The sequence below is a fragment of the Alosa alosa genome, chromosome 20, assembly GCF_017589495.1.
Source record: "Alosa alosa isolate M-15738 ecotype Scorff River chromosome 20, AALO_Geno_1.1, whole genome shotgun sequence".
Taxonomy (NCBI): Eukaryota; Metazoa; Chordata; class Actinopteri; order Clupeiformes; family Clupeidae; genus Alosa; species Alosa alosa.
Window position 1 is genome coordinate 3,552,674 of NC_063208.1, and position 17,500 is coordinate 3,570,173.

General features: G+C 45.7%; 1 protein-coding gene across 1 annotated transcript in view; it reads right to left on the reverse strand.

Moving 5' to 3' along the window:
- npr1a (natriuretic peptide receptor 1a) overlaps window positions 1–17,500 on the reverse strand; it is a 61,848-nt gene that overhangs the window by 10,621 nt on the left and 33,727 nt on the right. The window contains 12 exon segments of the mRNA XM_048230133.1: window positions 2,068–2,236; window positions 3,402–3,557; window positions 4,283–4,442; window positions 4,832–4,903; window positions 6,049–6,153; window positions 6,743–6,819; window positions 8,311–8,386; window positions 10,189–10,309; window positions 12,019–12,103; window positions 12,747–12,882; window positions 13,571–13,608; window positions 13,611–13,664. Coding sequence (XP_048086090.1) covers window positions 2,068–2,236; window positions 3,402–3,557; window positions 4,283–4,442; window positions 4,832–4,903; window positions 6,049–6,153; window positions 6,743–6,819; window positions 8,311–8,386; window positions 10,189–10,309; window positions 12,019–12,103; window positions 12,747–12,882; window positions 13,571–13,608; window positions 13,611–13,664 — 1,249 coding nt within the window.

Consider the following 17,500-nt stretch of genomic DNA (forward strand, 5'->3'; position numbering starts at 1 on the left):
TTTACACACATCAAAACAAACACAAGTGTGTTTTTCCAAGTCAAAACACAAAATAGCATTTCACTGAGACAAAACAAATCAGTCTACATCGGGTAGTCTCTCTCAAAATTTCGTCTACATCACATGCAATGTCCTAGTCCAAGGCACCGGGGAAAATATATTCTGGAATGACGTGTCCAGGCCTGACATAATACACAATATCCCCACATGTAGACTGATTTTTTTTGCCTGTAAAAGGGCTATTTCTTTCTCTTCTTACCCTTCCTCTTCCCCCTCCCCATCCTCCTCTTGCTCCTCTTCCTCTAACTTCACCTCCTTGTCCTTGTCATTCTCTCCCTCTCACTTCTTCACCTCCGCATCCTCTTCCTCCTCTTCTTCCTCCTACTTCTTCACCTCCACATCCTATTCTTCAGCCTCTAATTCTTACTTTTCTCACTCTTCCTGCTCCCTCTATTGTACCCATTGTACATTACCTGTGGCTTATTTATAGTGCTTAGGCTAATTGCAAAGTGAGCTAATTATCTAAAACAGTTTTCACATGAGAAAGTGTGCCAGAGAGTTGGCAAAATAGTGTAAATAATAGCCATACATGTGTATAGATTTGCTAGGAGTGTGTTGATCATTTGGAAATTGAGTGTAAAGCAGTGAGTTGTGTTTACAGTTCTGCAAAAAAAGAGTGCTGTGCAGTGAATTGCCTACAGTTGTGCAAAGTGTGTGTTACAAAATTGCAAACTGAGTGCAAAGCAGTGTTTGTGCTTTTAGTTTTGCGAACTCAGTGAGTGGTTTTGCTATAAGTATTAATAGTTTTAGAAATTGCTGCTTGAGATATTGTAGTATGTGTTGGCAACAATATCTCAAGCAGCATCTCACTGAGCACGGGGGCCCCTCAAGGCTGCATGCTCAGTCCGCTGCTCTTCACCCTGCTGACGCATGACTGCACTGCAACCTACAGCAACAATCACATAGTGAAATTTGCTGATGACACAACTCTGGTTGGAGGTTGGAGGTTGGAGGTCGACCTTCTGACCACGTGGTGCAGGGACAACAACCTCCTGCTGAACGTCAGCAAGACCAAGGAGATTGTTGTTTACTTCGGGAGAGTCACACCCAACACCTGCCACTGACCATCGACAGTGCTGTGGTGGAGAGAGTGAGCAGCACCAAATTCCTGGGGGTGCACATCAGTGAAGACCTCTCCTGGACCACCAACACTGCATCACTGGCGAAGAAAGCTCCCCTCCCTGAAGGACACTCTCTTCCCCCTCTCCCCCCTCCACCCTCAGCTACATAACATCCTGGACTTTGGACCCACAATGGCTGCCTTGCACTACTCCACTTGCACTACTCCACTTGTACACTTGCACACTTTGCAACTTGTTGTTGTTGTCCTGTTGTCCTGAAAACACTTCTGAACACACTTCTGCTGCTCTTACATAACTTGCACCACTTGCATACTTAGGTCAAACAGAACTACCTCAGCCATTTATTGGCCTGACTTTTGCACTATTATATTGACTGTCTATGCACAATTGCACAATTTCAACCCATTTTTGCTGCTCTTATTTCTTCATTGTATGTGCCTTCTTATTTACTTTTTATTGTTTACTTGAATGTTATGTTTGTCTGTGGACTTAATTGGTAAAATATGTCTTGTCTCCACCGTGGGATAGTGGGAAACGTAATTTTGATATCTTTGTATGTCTTGACATGTGAAGAAATTGACAATAAAGCAGACTTTGACTTTGACTTTGACTTTGACTTTGAAATTGTGCTATAAGAATCACAGTTGTGTTTAAGCATTCAGAAAAAACTGTATTATAATTATTATTATTATTATTATTGTGTGTGTGTGTGTGTGTGTGTGTGTGAACATGTGTGTGTGTGTGTGTGTGTGTGTGTGTGTGTGTGTGTGTGTGTGTGTGTGTGTGTGTGTGTGTGTGTGTGTGTGAACATGTGTGTGTGTGTGTGTGTGTGTGTGTGTGTGTGTGTGTGTGTGTGTGTGTGTGTGTGTGTGTGAACATGTGTGTGTGTGTGTGTGTGTGAACATGTGTGTGTGTGTGTGTGTACCTGTTGTTCTTGCGGAGCAGCACTTTGATCTGGCTGAAGTCTGGCCGCTCGTTGGGGTCCTCTGCCCAGCAGCGCTGCATGAGCTGGCCTAGCTCCTCGCTATGACTCTGAGCACACAGCAGGGGGCGCAAGTACGGCCACTCGCCCACCGTCAGCTGCTCTATGATCTCTGCCACACACAGAGGAGGAGGAGGAGGCATAAGTGTGTGTGTGTGTGTGTGTTTCTGTGTGTGTGTGTGTGTGTGTGTGTGTAAGTGGCTGAATGAGTCTGTGTTTAAATGAATGTGCGATTGAGTCAATGTGTGTGTGTGTGTGTGTGTGTGTGTGTGTGTCTCCCTTTCACTGCATCGTTTAATTACATCTCCCTTAGCATTCTTTTACTGCTTGCTGAAAACTCCCTCCACACACACACACACACACACACACACACACAGACTGCTTACTGTAAACTCCCTCCACACACACACACACACACACACACACACACACACACAGACTGCTTACTGTAAACTCCCTTTGTTCTTCCCAAGGTTCAGTCCTCCCTCTCTCTTTCCTTTTTAACTATCAATAAAGAAGTCCTCTCTCTCTCCCCATCCATCTGTCTCTCTCTCTCCCTCTCTCTCTTCTCCCCATCCAGCTGTATCTCTCTCTCTCCCTCTCTCTCTCTCCATCCCATCCATCTGTCTCCCCATCCATCTGTCTTCTCCCTCCCCTCCATCTCCCTTCCCTCTCTCTCTCCATCCATCTCTCTCTCTCTCTCTCTCTCTCCCCATCCATTCCTATCTCTCTCTCCATCTCTCTCTCTCTCTATATCTCTCTCCCATCCATCTGTCTCTCTCCCCATCTATCTCTCTCTCCTCATCCATCTCCCTCTCTCTCTCCATCCATCTATATATCTCTCTCTCCATCTTTCTCTCTCCATTCTCTCTCTCTCCCCATCCATTTCTCTCCCTCTCTCTCTCTCTCCATCTCTCTCTCTCCATCTCTCTCTCTCTCTCCATCTGTCTGTCTGTAGCTCCATCATGAAAGAAGAAGAAAGAAGAGAGGAGAAGGACAGAGAGAGAATGACGAGAGGAAGAGAGAGATAGAGAGGAAGAGAGAGAGCACGGGATGAGTGAGAGCAGAGGAGAGAGAGAGAGAGAGAGAGAGAATGAGAGGATGAGAGAGAGAGAACAAGAGGAAGAGAGAAATACAGAGGAAGAGAGATAGAGCAGAAGAGAGAGAGCAAGAGAAGGAGAGAGATATATGGATGGCTAGATGAAGTAGAGGGCATGACAGAGATGCGAGATATCAAAGAGGCATTTTCAGACAGGCACGGCGGGGGCAGCCCTGACCTTTGGGGCTGAGGGAGGGTCCTTCCAGGTAGAAGGTGCCCTTGAGCAGCGCCAACTCCTGCAGGATGATGGCGAAACTGTAGACGTCGCCCTTCTGGCTGCCGCAGGGGGGGCAAAGGTCCGAACGCAGCAGCTCAGGGGCCGTCCACAACCTACCTGCAGGGGGCGACAGCGAGCAAGGGGACAGAGAAGGAGACATGGGGGGAGAGGGGGGGAGAGAGAGAGAGGGATGAGATGAGAGAGGGGGAGAGAAAGAAAGAGAGAGGGGGTATAAGCAGATCTATACATACAGAGGATGAGCAAATCTATAAACACACTATAGAACCCTAAATGGTTTAAAGCACCTGCACTACTCTTCTCTGGAATACCCCAGACATTGTCACTATCTACTCAAAACGATAAAGAAGTTAAAATATTTAAAGCATCGTTGTTTTTGCCATCTATTTATGGCAGATTCCATTGGTACAAAACTCTACAATCTACAGCCTTTGATCTCTGCCATTGAGAACCTAGGATTAAATGTCACTTTAGTGTTTGGTAGCCGAGGTCAAGTACATAGGGCTAGCTGGGTTTGTGGACTGCTTTGAAGGGCTATAAAAAAAACGAATGCCAAATAGTTGGCAAAGTATTGCTCCATATCAGGTTTAGTAAGAAAAGATTATGATTTCTTTACCCGAGTCTGTAAAACTCATAATAGACTGTTGAACTGCTTAAATCTGTAGGGCTGTTCAGAAAATGTGACTCCTAATGAAACTTCACTTGTGAATGTGGAATCAAATGAAGCATGTAAAATGTGTCCAGCTCTACTGATGAGCATAACAGACTTATGTGGTGTGTGTGTGTGTGTGTGTGTGTGTGTGTGTGTGTCCAGCTCTACTGACGAGCATAATAGGAGTGTGTGTCCTCAGAGCCGGTCTCTTTGGAGAAGCTGGGCAGTCCGTAGTCTGTGATCTTCAGGACGAAGCGACTGTCCACCACACAGTTGGAGGACTTCAGGTGACCATGGGAACCGATCACACTGTTATGCAGGAAGGCCATGCCCTGTGGAGCAGAGTGGAATCATGGGTAATGTAAGGAATTATGGGTAATGTATTTCATTTCAGCAGCTGAATTCACCAGCAGCATATTGTTAACCAGTACCAATCCTTTTGACCAGCATCATTCCAACCAACATCAGCTAACTCTGACAAAAAACAGTCAACTTGACCAGTGTCATTTATATGTTCATGTATGTGTGTGTGTGTGTGTGCATGCGTGTGTTTGTGTGTGTGTGTGTGTTTGTATGTGTGACATAATAGAGGGAGTGACTGTATGTGTGTGTGTGTGTGTTTGTGTGTGCATGTGTTCATGTTAGTGTGTGTGTGTGTGTGTGTGTGTGTGTGTGTGTGTTGTGTGTATATGTGTGTGTGTGAGTAAATGTGTGATCTCACCTTAACAATATCACTGATGAGGGAATACCGAAACATCCAGTCTAAGGTGATACTGTCACTCTCCATCAGATCCTGAAACACACACACACACACACACACACACACACACACACACACACACACACACACACACAAAACACACACACATACACACACACACAAGCATAAACAAACACACATACACACACACACACACACACACACACACACACAAAACACACACACACACACACACACACACACAAGCATAAACACACACACACCAGCATAAGCACACACAAACACAGACACACCAGCACAAACACACACACACACACACCAGCATAAACCCAGATCTACATTTACATGTACATGTATTCATTTAGCAGACGTCTTATTCCAAAGCGAGGAAGAGAAGAACAGAGAGAGAAGAACTTTCTAGCTACAGAGCAGAGGAAACTTTATCTGGGAATTACCACTGCATCTGGGAATTACCACTGCATCTGGGAATTACCACTGCATCTGGGAATTACCACTGCAGCTAGGAATTACCACTGCATCTAGGAATTACCACTGCAGCTAGGAATTACCACTGCATCTAGGAGTTACCACTGCAGCTAGAATTACCACTGCAGCTAGGAATTACCACTGCATCTGTCAACACTATTACTAGAGGATAAGAGTGTCACGATCCAGCCCGGCCCCTCTCGGTCGTGATCCGTGTTGCTGCTTTGCTCTGTCTGCCTTCGTTTGTCCTATGCCATGCCCTGTAGTCCGTTCCATATTTTCCCCTTGCCCACCTGTACACCTGTCCCTGATTGCCTGATTGACTGCTGCGTTTCAACAGGCTCACTCGGCTTCTAGCTTGCCGAGTTATCACGCTTGCCATATCCACTGAAGGCTGTTTTCCACGGACTGCTGCACTTGTATTGTTGGATTTTCCTGGTTACCGATCTCTGGACTGTCTTTGGATTTGATTCTGCCTGACGTTTTGTGGACTTTCTGACCTGGAGGATTACACAGAGTAGCGAGGGTACATTTACATGGGCCTGTTATTAAAGATACCGAAAGGCAATTCCTGTCTCTATGTCTGCATCTGGGTTCATAATAGTCTTGCTTGTGACAAAGGGAGCCAACGGAAGAGAGGAACTCTTCTACAGAGAAGGCAAAGTAAAGGTGTGTGTGTGTGTGTGTGTGTGTGTGTGTGTGTGTGTGTGTGTGTGTGTGTGTGTGTTTACCTGTAGACTGCCTCTGGGACAGTACTCGGTGATGATGCAGATGTTGGGAGGGTCGATGCAAGCTCCAATGAAACGGGTCAGATGCTCATTCTGGACATCACGCATCTGTGTGTGTGTGAGAGAGAGAGAGAGTGTGTGTGTATGTGTGTGTGTGCATGTGTGTGTTTCAGAGGGAGAGAGACATCTGATTACTTGTTAGAACTGCTTCACACATCATATAGATACTATCAACATCACACACACACATACACACACACGCACACATGCACACACAAACAGTGCTGAGTGAAAACTGGGGTGGGGGTCAGTTGGTTGGGTGGTTGTGGGGGTATGAGAGAGCTACAAAAAGGGGGTAGGGTGGTGTGTGTGTGTGTGTGTGTCTGTGTGTGAAGGTAGGGTGGTGTGTGTGTGTGTGTGTGTGGGTGGGTAGGGTTGTGTGTGTGTGTGTGTGTGTGGGTAGGGTTGTGTGTGTGTGTGGGTGGGTAGGGTTGTGTGTGTGTGTGGGTGGGTAGGGTGGTGTGTGTGTGTGTGTGTGGGGGGTGGGTAGGGTGGTGTGTGTGTGTGTGGGGTAGGGTTGTGTGTGTGTGTGTGTGGGTGGGTAGGGTTGTGTGTGTGTGTGGGTGGGTAGGGTGGTGTGTGTGTGTGTGGGTAGGGTTGTGTGTGTGTGTGTGTGTGTGGGGTGTGATGCACTCACATGCTTGAGCTCGAACAGAACCGTCCTGGTCAGTTCAATGCGCTTCTTGTTGACATATTTAATGGCCGCTAAGTTGCCCTGGAGAGACAAACATTCCGCTCATTATTTCCACGGGAACGCTGGGAATGCTCCATCCCTTCCCGCTCACTCGCTGGACAAAACATCAGCGCGTTAAAGTAACAGAACCTGCTTATGTCTGTTATATGAGTTACGTGGTGTCAACACAAACATAAACATAAACGTGAACATAACATAAACATAACATAAACATAAACATAAACAACAGAACCTGGTTATGTGTGTGTGTGTGTGTGTGTGTGAAGGTAGGTGGTGTGTGTGTGTGTGTGTGTGTGTGTGTGTGTGTGTGTGTGTGTGTGTGTGTGTGAAGGTAGGTGGTGGTGGGTGGTGTGTGTGTGTGTGTGTGTGTGTGAAGGTGTGTGTGTGTGTGTGTGTGTGTGTGTGTGTGTGTGTGTGTGTGTGTGTGTGTGTGTGTGTGTGTGTGTGTGTGAAGTGTGTGGTGGTGTGTGTGTGTGTGTGTGTGTATGTGTGGTGTGTGTGGGGGTTATGTCTGTTATCTGAGTTACGTGGTGTCAACACAAACATCACATAAACATCACACTGTACACTCACATCACATAAACATCACACTGTACGCTCACATCACACTGTACGCTCACATCACACTGTACGCTCACATCACATAAACATCACACTGTACACTCACATCACATAAACATCACACTGTACACTCACATCACATAAACATCACACTGTACACTCACATCACACTGTACGCTCACATCACACTGTACACTCACATCACATAAACATCACACTGTACACTCACATCACATAAACATCACACTGTACACTCACATCACACTGTACGCTCACATCACACTGTACACTCACATCACATAAACATCACACTGTACACTCACATCACATAAACATCACACTGTACGCTCACATCACACTGTACACTCACATCACATAAACATCACACTGTACACTCACATCACACTATACGCTCACATCACACTGTACACTCACATCACATAAACATCACACTGTACACTCACATCACACTGTACACTCACATCACACTGTACGCTCACATCACACTGTACACTCACATAAACATCACACTGTACACTCACATCACATAAACATCACACTGTACACTCACATCACATAAACATCACACTGTACACTCACATCACACTGTACGCTCACATCACACTGTACGCTCACATCACATAAACATCACACTGTACACTCACATCACATAAACATCACACTGTTCACTCACATAAACATCACACTGTACACTCACATCACATAAACATCACACTGTACGCTCACATCACACTGTACGCTCACATCACACTGTACGCTCACATCACTTCATTCAATGGAGACTCATTTGTTTACAGTATATGACTAGGAATGTGTGTATTTGTTTTAGAATGACTAAGATTGTGTGTATGTGTGTGTGTGTGTGTGTGTGCGCAAAAGCGCAGTGTGCAAAGTGTGTGTGTGTGTGTGCGTAAAAGGCATGCAAGCACCCTTATAGTAGCCGGTCTTGGTGTAGATCTGGATGTTTCCCTCCATGGTGAGGAGAGAGCCGTAGTTTGAGCCTCTCTGAAGAACAAGGAGAGACACAGTTACTGTGCATGTGTGCAGATGTGTGTTTGTGTGAGTGTGTGTGTGTGTGTGTGTGTGTGTGTGTGTGTGAGTGTGAGTGTGTGTGTGTGAATGTGAGTGTGTGTGTGTGTGTGTGTGTGTGTGAGTGTGAGTGTGTGTGTGTGAAAGAGAGTGAAAGTGTGAGTTTGCTACATACACGTCTCAGTGCCTTCTTCAGGTTGCTCGTGTGTGTGTGTGTGTGTGTGTGTGTGTTTCTCACCAGTGAGAGTGTGAGTTTGCTACATGCTCGTCTCAGAGCCTTTTCCAGGTTGCTCGTGTGTGTGTGTGTGTGTTTGTGTGTGTGTGTTAGTGTTAATTTTGTCACCTATTTTTAATTTAGTCTTAGTCTTAATCTTGTGACGAAATGTCCTTTTTAGTCTTTGTCATATTTAGTCATTAAAATATCCTTTTTGTTAGTCAAGTTTTAGTCGACTAAAAGTCTCGTCATTTTAGTCTAGTTTTAGTCAAAAGAAAACTAAAGATATCTTAGTCAACACATTTTAGTCTTTTTTTTTTAACAAATTATTACCATTTGAGTCAAATAGTGTTTCACACATCTCAATTTTCCAACAATATTTTGTCCACAGGGCTACTCGTCTGTTATAATTACTCATTCTGATTTTTTGTCAGTTAGTATGTTTACATGCACAGGTAAGTCGAGCTACAGTTATAGCTCGGCTGGGATTTGACCATAGAGAGTAAAATATTCGACTGGACCACTGTCATATTCGTAGACCAGTGTTTCTCAAAGTGTGGTCTGGGGATCACTGGTGGTCCGCAAGCTATCCCAAGTGGTCCGCGAGCAGACGTGGTAAAATATAATATAGATGAGTTGTTTGCAATATTGAACCAACTTGTATGTAAATCCAAACAGTTCTGCAACACTGTCTATGTGAGATATGCCAGTTTAAATCATACAGTATGAATCCTCTGACACAATAAGCAAAGTGCAAAGACAATAAGCAAGGTGGTTCAGTGAGTAGGCCTATTGTGTAGACTAATTATAGGCTACTGTTGAAGTAGGTCTAATCTTTTTTTTTTTTAGCTAGGGTTAGTTAAGTGGTCCTGAAACTGAAAAAAGTTTGAGAAACACTGTCGAGGGCCAAAGTATTAATGTTTTACTCCGACTCGCTAGATGGCTTATATGCTTCAAAACACAACACATTCCCCAAACATCTTAGCCATAGCTAACTTGCTAGCGAACTTTCCATATTAGCTTACTTGCTAGCAAACTTTTGCATCATCAGTCTAACTAGTTAAATAGTTGACATTACATGATGAACATTTTCGAATGGACATTCTGGGGATGTTAATATGTCTGAGAGAAGCTTCAACTTCTGGGTATGTAGCATTGTGGCATAAAGCTTAGGTAGTTAGCTTGAAATCTCCAGTGTTCTTGTTCTATGTAGTTTCGTGTTGCAGCCATTAGGTTGCAGCAACAGCACGTAGACTAGCCTACAGGAAAGCTGTTATGCGTATGAACTCATTCGAATATTTTGAAAACGTAAAAGCTAGATATTCTGTCTTCTCATTTTGTAGACTCTAAAATGAAGAGAGATTTTATCTTAGTTTTTATTTCATGCAAAACATTTTAGTCTCGCCTTTTCACAACAATAATGCATCTTAAGATAGTCTTAGTCAGTGTTTCAGGACATTACTGCCATCGCCTCGCCTTTAGTCATGAAAAAAGGTCGCTGATCTAACATATTTCCTCTCTCGCCTCGCCTGACTAAATTAACACTAGTGTGTGTGTTTCTCACCAGTGAGAGTGTGAGTTTGCTGCATGCTCGTCTTAGAGCCTTCTCCAGGTTGCTCATCTGAATGTCCTCCCACTGCACTCTCCACAGCTGAGCTGCCAACTCCTTCTCCAACTTCAGCTTCCTGCCAGACCAGTGGAGCATTATGTACATACACCATCATATATTATATAGCATTGTATTCATATACACCATTATATACATTTTATATAGATTATATGGATTTAAACACCATTAAATAGATTCTCCAAAGTAAGTTCCTGAGAGAGATCTGGGGCAGAAGAGAAGCATGCTGATTTAACCCCCTTCGCAGGTACCGTCACACCGGTGTGACAGGAATGTTGAAAACTGAACATTCGAAAGAATATCTGTGTTTATTGAATTCAACTTGGAATTTTAGAACCTTACATTTTTGCGGAACAGAATCTTCTGTTAGAATGTTCAAAACTCCCATTGGGAGCACATCCTGTGCAGCAGGGCTATTCAATGACCAATTCAGTTGGGCCAGATTTACAAACCAAGGAACTGAGCTCAACCAGACAAGTTCTGCAGCAGGTAGGATAAGCAGCAGGTAGCCTAATGACACATTTTTAAACCAACACAGATGATTGTAGGCAAAAACAAGTAGCCTGATATTATTGTTTTCCTTTTAAATTTTGTGACATTGGACATTGTGTCAGATGTGTACGGAACCCTAGAGGGGTCATTGCAAGATATTTTTTGAAATATATCCAGAAAACGTGCGCTCATTTTACTAAATTGTGCGCACGTTTTACTAAATTGAGAGCACAATTTAGTAAAATGAGCACACTATTTAGTAAAAACATGCATTAATTTACTAAATCGCATTACATTTTAATTAATCGTATAAGACAATTTACTAAATTGAGAGCAATAATTTAGTAAAAACGCACACGATTTAGTAAATGAGCGCACATTCTCTTGATACACAAAAAATATCTTGCAATGACACCTCCTGGGCTCCACAGTTTGGTTGCGTTCATAAACTGACCCTCCGAGTGCTATGAGCGCGCTCTAGCATTTTGGAACCGTTCTGAAGTTTCTGTACGGCATGGGGGACACGGGGGCTATGACACATGCTGTTTTTAACAGACGGCAATCGTCCCCCTCAATTTGGATAAAGAAAAAAAGCCTTACATGCCAAATATAGCCTATACGCTAGGCTTAATGAAACTTCTCATTAACAGCACTAACCACAGCCATCTAGACTGCACAATCTCTGAACAGCACTAACCACAGCCATCTAGACTGCACAATCTCTTAACAGCACTAACCACAGCCATCTAGACTGCACAATCTCACCTTCACTCTGCTAGACAGAGTGGCAGAGCGTGACGTTAGTGGCAGACAGTGTTTTGAGGAAATAGGACAGATTCCGGATTTATTTACAAATTATAGACATTACTAAGTATTTAAACAAAATTGGTTGCATAGGACCGCTACTAATAATCCTCCCTGTTCTTGAATGAAACATAAAGTCCACCTGCTGTTTGTGTATTGATACAGGAGAAACCGTTAATTCAAGTGCTGTGAGCATTTCCAGAATACCAGATTGAATTTACACCAAAACAAAAAACGCTAAACGAGCTGTAACTGAATGCTGCTACTGTACGCTGTCATTATAAGGTGTGTTGCATTCACAGTCTGTAGGCTAGTAGGGATGTATGTAGGAATTTCAATAGGTTATCGAAATGTTTTTTCTCTGTGTTTCCACCACAGGCTTGGCCATTCGGGCCGCCAATTGAATAGCCCTGCTACACACACACACACACACACACACACACACACACACACACTCTGGGATAAGCTGACCTGTAGATGAATACTGTAACGGTGATAATGATGAAGAGGACGAAGCACACCACGATCGAGATCATCTGCCGCATGGTAACCGTCTCTATGGAAACATGATGAAGAGGTGGTTGTTAGGTAGGAGGTTAGCTAAATCAACATGCAAACACCATAGAACCACAGAATCAAAACTGATGGAACAGATCCTGAAGTTATATTCTTCAGAACTTACATAACAGTGCACTTTGAACTTTGCGTTCACAACATTCATCAATGGTGACAGATGCTAGGTTAGCGTTATGTATGGAGTTAGCGTTATGTATGGGGTTAGGGTTAGGGTTAGGTATAGGGTTAGCATTATGTATGGGGTTAGAGTTAGGGTTATGTATGGGATTAGGTATAGGTATAGGTATAGGTATAGGTATAGGTTTAGGGTTAGGTATAGGTTTAGGGTTAGGTTTAGAGTTAAGTATAGGTTTAGGGTTAGGTAGGTTTAGGTTTTGTTTTAGTGTTAGGGTTACAGATAGCGCTAGGTTTAGATGCTGGCTGCCTTTCAGTAGCCCCTGAATGTGAAGTACTCTGATTAAAGGATTCAAGTCCAGTGTGGAGAGACCATGTATCTAGGGAAGCAACGAGAGTTTCCTGCATGGAAACAGCAAGACACTAACTCACAGTGGAGTTAGGGTTACACTAACCTACAGGTACACACACACACACACACACACACACACACACAATGGAGGACTTACTTGCGAGGCAGGCAGGGGCGTCGTTCTTGAAGCCACAGATGGGGACATCAGGAGGAGGCTTCCCCCCGGGCCACTGCAGACTGACCCCCTCCACGGGCAGCATCTGCCTCTGGCTGCCGTTATACACATACACCATCTGCCAAGCACACACCACACTGCCGTTATACACACACACACACACTATTATACACCATCTGCCAAGCACACACCACACTGCCGTTATACACACACACACACTATTATACACCATCTGCAAAACACACACCACACCACGATTATACATACATACACTATTATATACATACACCATCTGCCAAACACACACCACACCGCCGTTATACACACACACACTATTATACACCATCTGCTAAACACACACCACACCGCCGTTACACACACACTATTAAGTATAAGTATAAGTATGCTCTTTTGATCCCGTGAGGGAAATTTGGTCTCTGCGTTTATCCCAATCCGTGAATTAGTGAAACACACTCAGTACACAGTGAACACACAGTGAGGAAGCACACACTAATCCCGGTAAAGTGAGCTGCCTGTAACAACAGCGGTGCTCAGGGAGCAGTGTGGGGTTAGGTGCCTTGCTCAAGGGCACTTCAGCCGTGCCTACTGATCGGGGTTCGAACCGGCAGCCCTCTGGTTCCAAGTCTGAAGCGCTAACCAGTGGGCCACGGCTGCCCCACACACGTAAACACACACTATTATACACCATGTGCCAAACACACACACCACATCACGATTATACACACACACTGGCCATACACAATCTGCCAAACGCGACCGCGTCCCATTATACACACACCCTGTACCTGGTAGACTCCGGTGGTGTAGTTTGTCATGTCCCACAGGCAAAGTCCATCTCTCGATTTCCCACCTCATCAATCTGCAGTAGTCCCGTCACTCCTGAGAGGAACACAAAATATCCCACATCACTCAAACGCGCTGACCGCACGTGGGTGTGTGTGTGTGTGTGTGTGTGTGTGTGGGGTGGTTGAGGAGAAAGTGGCTACAGAGTCCATGTTCCCACGGGAACCCAGGCTCCACCCCCACTCCACCAGGCTCCACCCCCACTCCACCAGGCTCCACCCCACTCCACCAGGCTCCACCCCACTTTTTTATTATGTTGGGCCGCCTTCTAAAGCGTTTTTTGTTGTTCATCTCTCTCTCACCCCACCTCTCTCCCACCCCATCTCTCTCCCCCACCTCTCTCCCACCCCATCTCTCTCCCACCCCATCTCTCACCCACCCCACCTCTCTCCCACCCCATCTCTCTCCCCCCACCTCTCTCCCACCCCATCTCTCTCCCACCCCATCCTCTCTCTCACCCCACCTCTCTCCCACCCCATCTCTCTCCCACCCCATCTCTCTCTCTCCCACCCCATCTCTTCCCACCCCCACTCTCTCTCTCTCTCCCACCCCATCTCTCTCCCCACCCCATCTCTCTCCCCCCACCTCTCCCACCCCATCTCTCACCCACCCCACCTCTCTCCCACCCCATCTCTCCCCCACCTCTCACCCACCCCACCTCTCTCCCACCCCCATCTCTCCCCCACCTCTCTCCCACCCCATCTCTCTCCCACCCCATCTCTCTCCCACCCCATCTCTCTCTCACCCCACCTCTCTCCCACCCCACCTCTCACCCACCCCACCTCTCTCCCACCCCATCTCTCTCTCACCCCATCTCTCTCCCACCCCATCTCTCTCCACCCCATCTCTCCCACCTACTTCCTCTCTCTCCCACCCCATCTCTCTCTCTCCCACCCCATCTCTCTCCCACCCCATCTCTCTCTCTCCACCCCATCTCTCTCTCCCACCCCATCTCTCTCACCCCATCTCTCCCACCCCATCTCTTTCTCTCCACCCAATTCTCTCTACCCCATCTCTTTCTCTCTCTCTCACCCTGACCTCTCCCACCCCATCTCTCTCTCTCTTTAATGTCTGTATGTGGTATGTCTGTTTATTTTCTATGTCTAAGTCTATGTCTATAGTATGTCTCTGTCTGCATGGGAAAGTAAGAAACGAAATTTCAATTCTTTGTATGAGCAGTGCATGTAAAGAAATTGACAATAAAGCCGACTTGACTTGACTCTCTCTCTCCCACCCCATCTCTCTCTCTCTCACCCCATCTCTCTCTCTCTCTCTCCCACCCCATCTCTCTCTCTCTCCCACTTGCTTCCTGTCAAACTTCACTGTCATATCCAATTAAAGCCAAAAATCCCCCAAAATATACTTGCAAATGCATATGTGTTTGTGTGTGTGTGTGTGTATTTGCCCTTTAATATAAAATACACTCCCCCACTCAACTATCCCTGTGCACACACACACACACACACAGACACAGACACACAGACACAGAAAGCTTCTTTGCTCGCTTTGAAGCACAAAACAGCACTTGGCCCACAGAAGACCCCTCCCTCCACACGAGCAGCCCTTGTGCCTCTCTGCCGACAGCGTGAAGAGGACACTGCTGCTATCAACACCAGCAGCAGGCCCAGACAACATCCCAGGTTGTGCGCTGAAGGATCATGCTGAGGTGAGCTTAAGGATGTCTTCACAGACACCTTAACACTTCCCGAAGCAAGCCATCGTCTCATCATGTTTCAAAGCTGCCACCATGCAGAAGAAAAATCGTTCCATCCTGCTTCCGCGTGACTACAGCCCCGTGACACTGACACCCATCATCATGAAGTGCTTTGAGCGTTTTGTCAGTGTCACACATCAAACGTATTCTCCACCCCACCCTTGGACCCTTCCAGTTTGCATACCGAGCCAACGGTCCACAGAGATGCAATCTGCTCTGCCCTCCACCCAGCCCCTCACCCACCTGAAAAGAGACCTATGTGAGATTGTTGTTATAGACTTCAGTTCTGCATCTAACACCATAATACCACACAACTCATCTGCAAACTTGAGTAAACTGGGGACTCAGTACCACCTCTGCAACTGGCTACTGACTCGCCTGTCAGAGGCCCTGCTAGTATGTGTTGGCAACAATATCTCACAGCATCACACTGGAGCACGTGGCCCCCAAGGCTGCGCAAGGCTCAGTCCCATTGCTCTTCACCTCGCTGGACGATGACTGCACTGCAAACCTACAGCAACAACCACATAGTGAAATTTGCTGATCTATTAACTTGGTGGGTCTCATCACCAAGGGCTTACTTGGTGACTCAATAAAGGATGAGGCTTCCATCTTCTGACCACGTGGTGCAGGGACAACCTCCTGCTGAACGCCAGCAAGACCAAGGAGCTTGATGTTGACTTCAGAGAGGTGGTCACACCTGACCGCCACGACCATCGACGGTGTTGTGGTGGAGAGAGTGAGCAGCACCAAATTCTGGGGGTACATCAGTGAAGACCCTCCTGACCACCAACACTGCATCACTACGAAGAAAGCTGGCCGCCCCCATACTCCTGCAGAAACTCAGTGCTCACTACCATCATGACAAATATTCTACCGAGGCACCATTGAGAGTATCCTCTCAGCTGTATCGCCAGGTGGGGCGGAAGCTGCACTGAATACAACAGATAGCTCTGCAGCGATAGTGAATACAGCTGGAAGGGGATTATTGGTGCCTCACCCTCCCTGAAGGACATTTAGATTCCTCCCACCTCACTCCGGCATATGCACTACACTGTGGGAGTGATGCAAGTCACCCCGCCAATTTGTTTGATCCACTGCCCTTCTGGGAAGAGGCATAGAAGCCCGCGCCTCAAGACCACCAGACTCAGCAACAGCCTATACACCAGGCTGTTAGATGCTGAACTCTCCCCTCCCTCCACCCTCAGCCACATAACATCCTGGACTTTTGGACCCACAATGGCTGCCTTGCACTACTCCACTACTCCACTTGCACTACCCACTCTGTACACTTGCATACCCTTGTACCCTTGTTGTTGTTGTCCTGTTGTCCTGAAAATACTTGAACACACTTCGCTGTTTTACATAATCTCTGCACCACTATGCCACTTGCATACTTAGGTCAAACAGAACTACCTCAGCCATTTATTGGCCTGACTTTTGCATTATTATATTAATTCCTCCATGCAATAATTGCACAATTTCAACCAAATTTTGTTGCTCTTATTTCTTCATTGTATGTGCCTTCTTATTTACTTTTTATATTGTTTACTTGAATATTATGTTTGTCTGTGGACCTAATTGTTGGGGCCATGTCTTTTGTTCCACCGTGATAGTGGGAAACGACTTCGATCTCTTTGTATGTCTTGACATGTGAAGAAATTGACAATAAAGTAGACTTTGACTTTGACACACACACACACACACAAACACACAAACACACAAACACACACACACACACACACAGCTCCCCTGATCAGGTCCAGAACATTTCCCAGAAGCTCTGCAGCGCAACTCAAGTCACGCCCATCAAGCACAAATTGGATAAAGCCGGGTTTGGTGAAAATATCATCATGTCTTCAGTCTTCACACACAAAGACACACTCACACCACACACACACACACACCAGAGTTTCCGCTAGATAAATGGTGCCGGCCAAAGTGACCCGGCAGAGGTCAGTTTTCCTCGACATTTGATGATATGCCGTCAAATATCCTAGTTGGGGTCAAGCTTGAATTAGTCAAATTGAGGAAAACTGAGACAGGCTATGTAGCTTAAAGAATGACATAATCAGATTGTATAGAATGCAACATAAATTATTAGCCTAACTTAAACATGCCTAACAAGATCTAGCCAGTATATTTCTTCATGACAGCA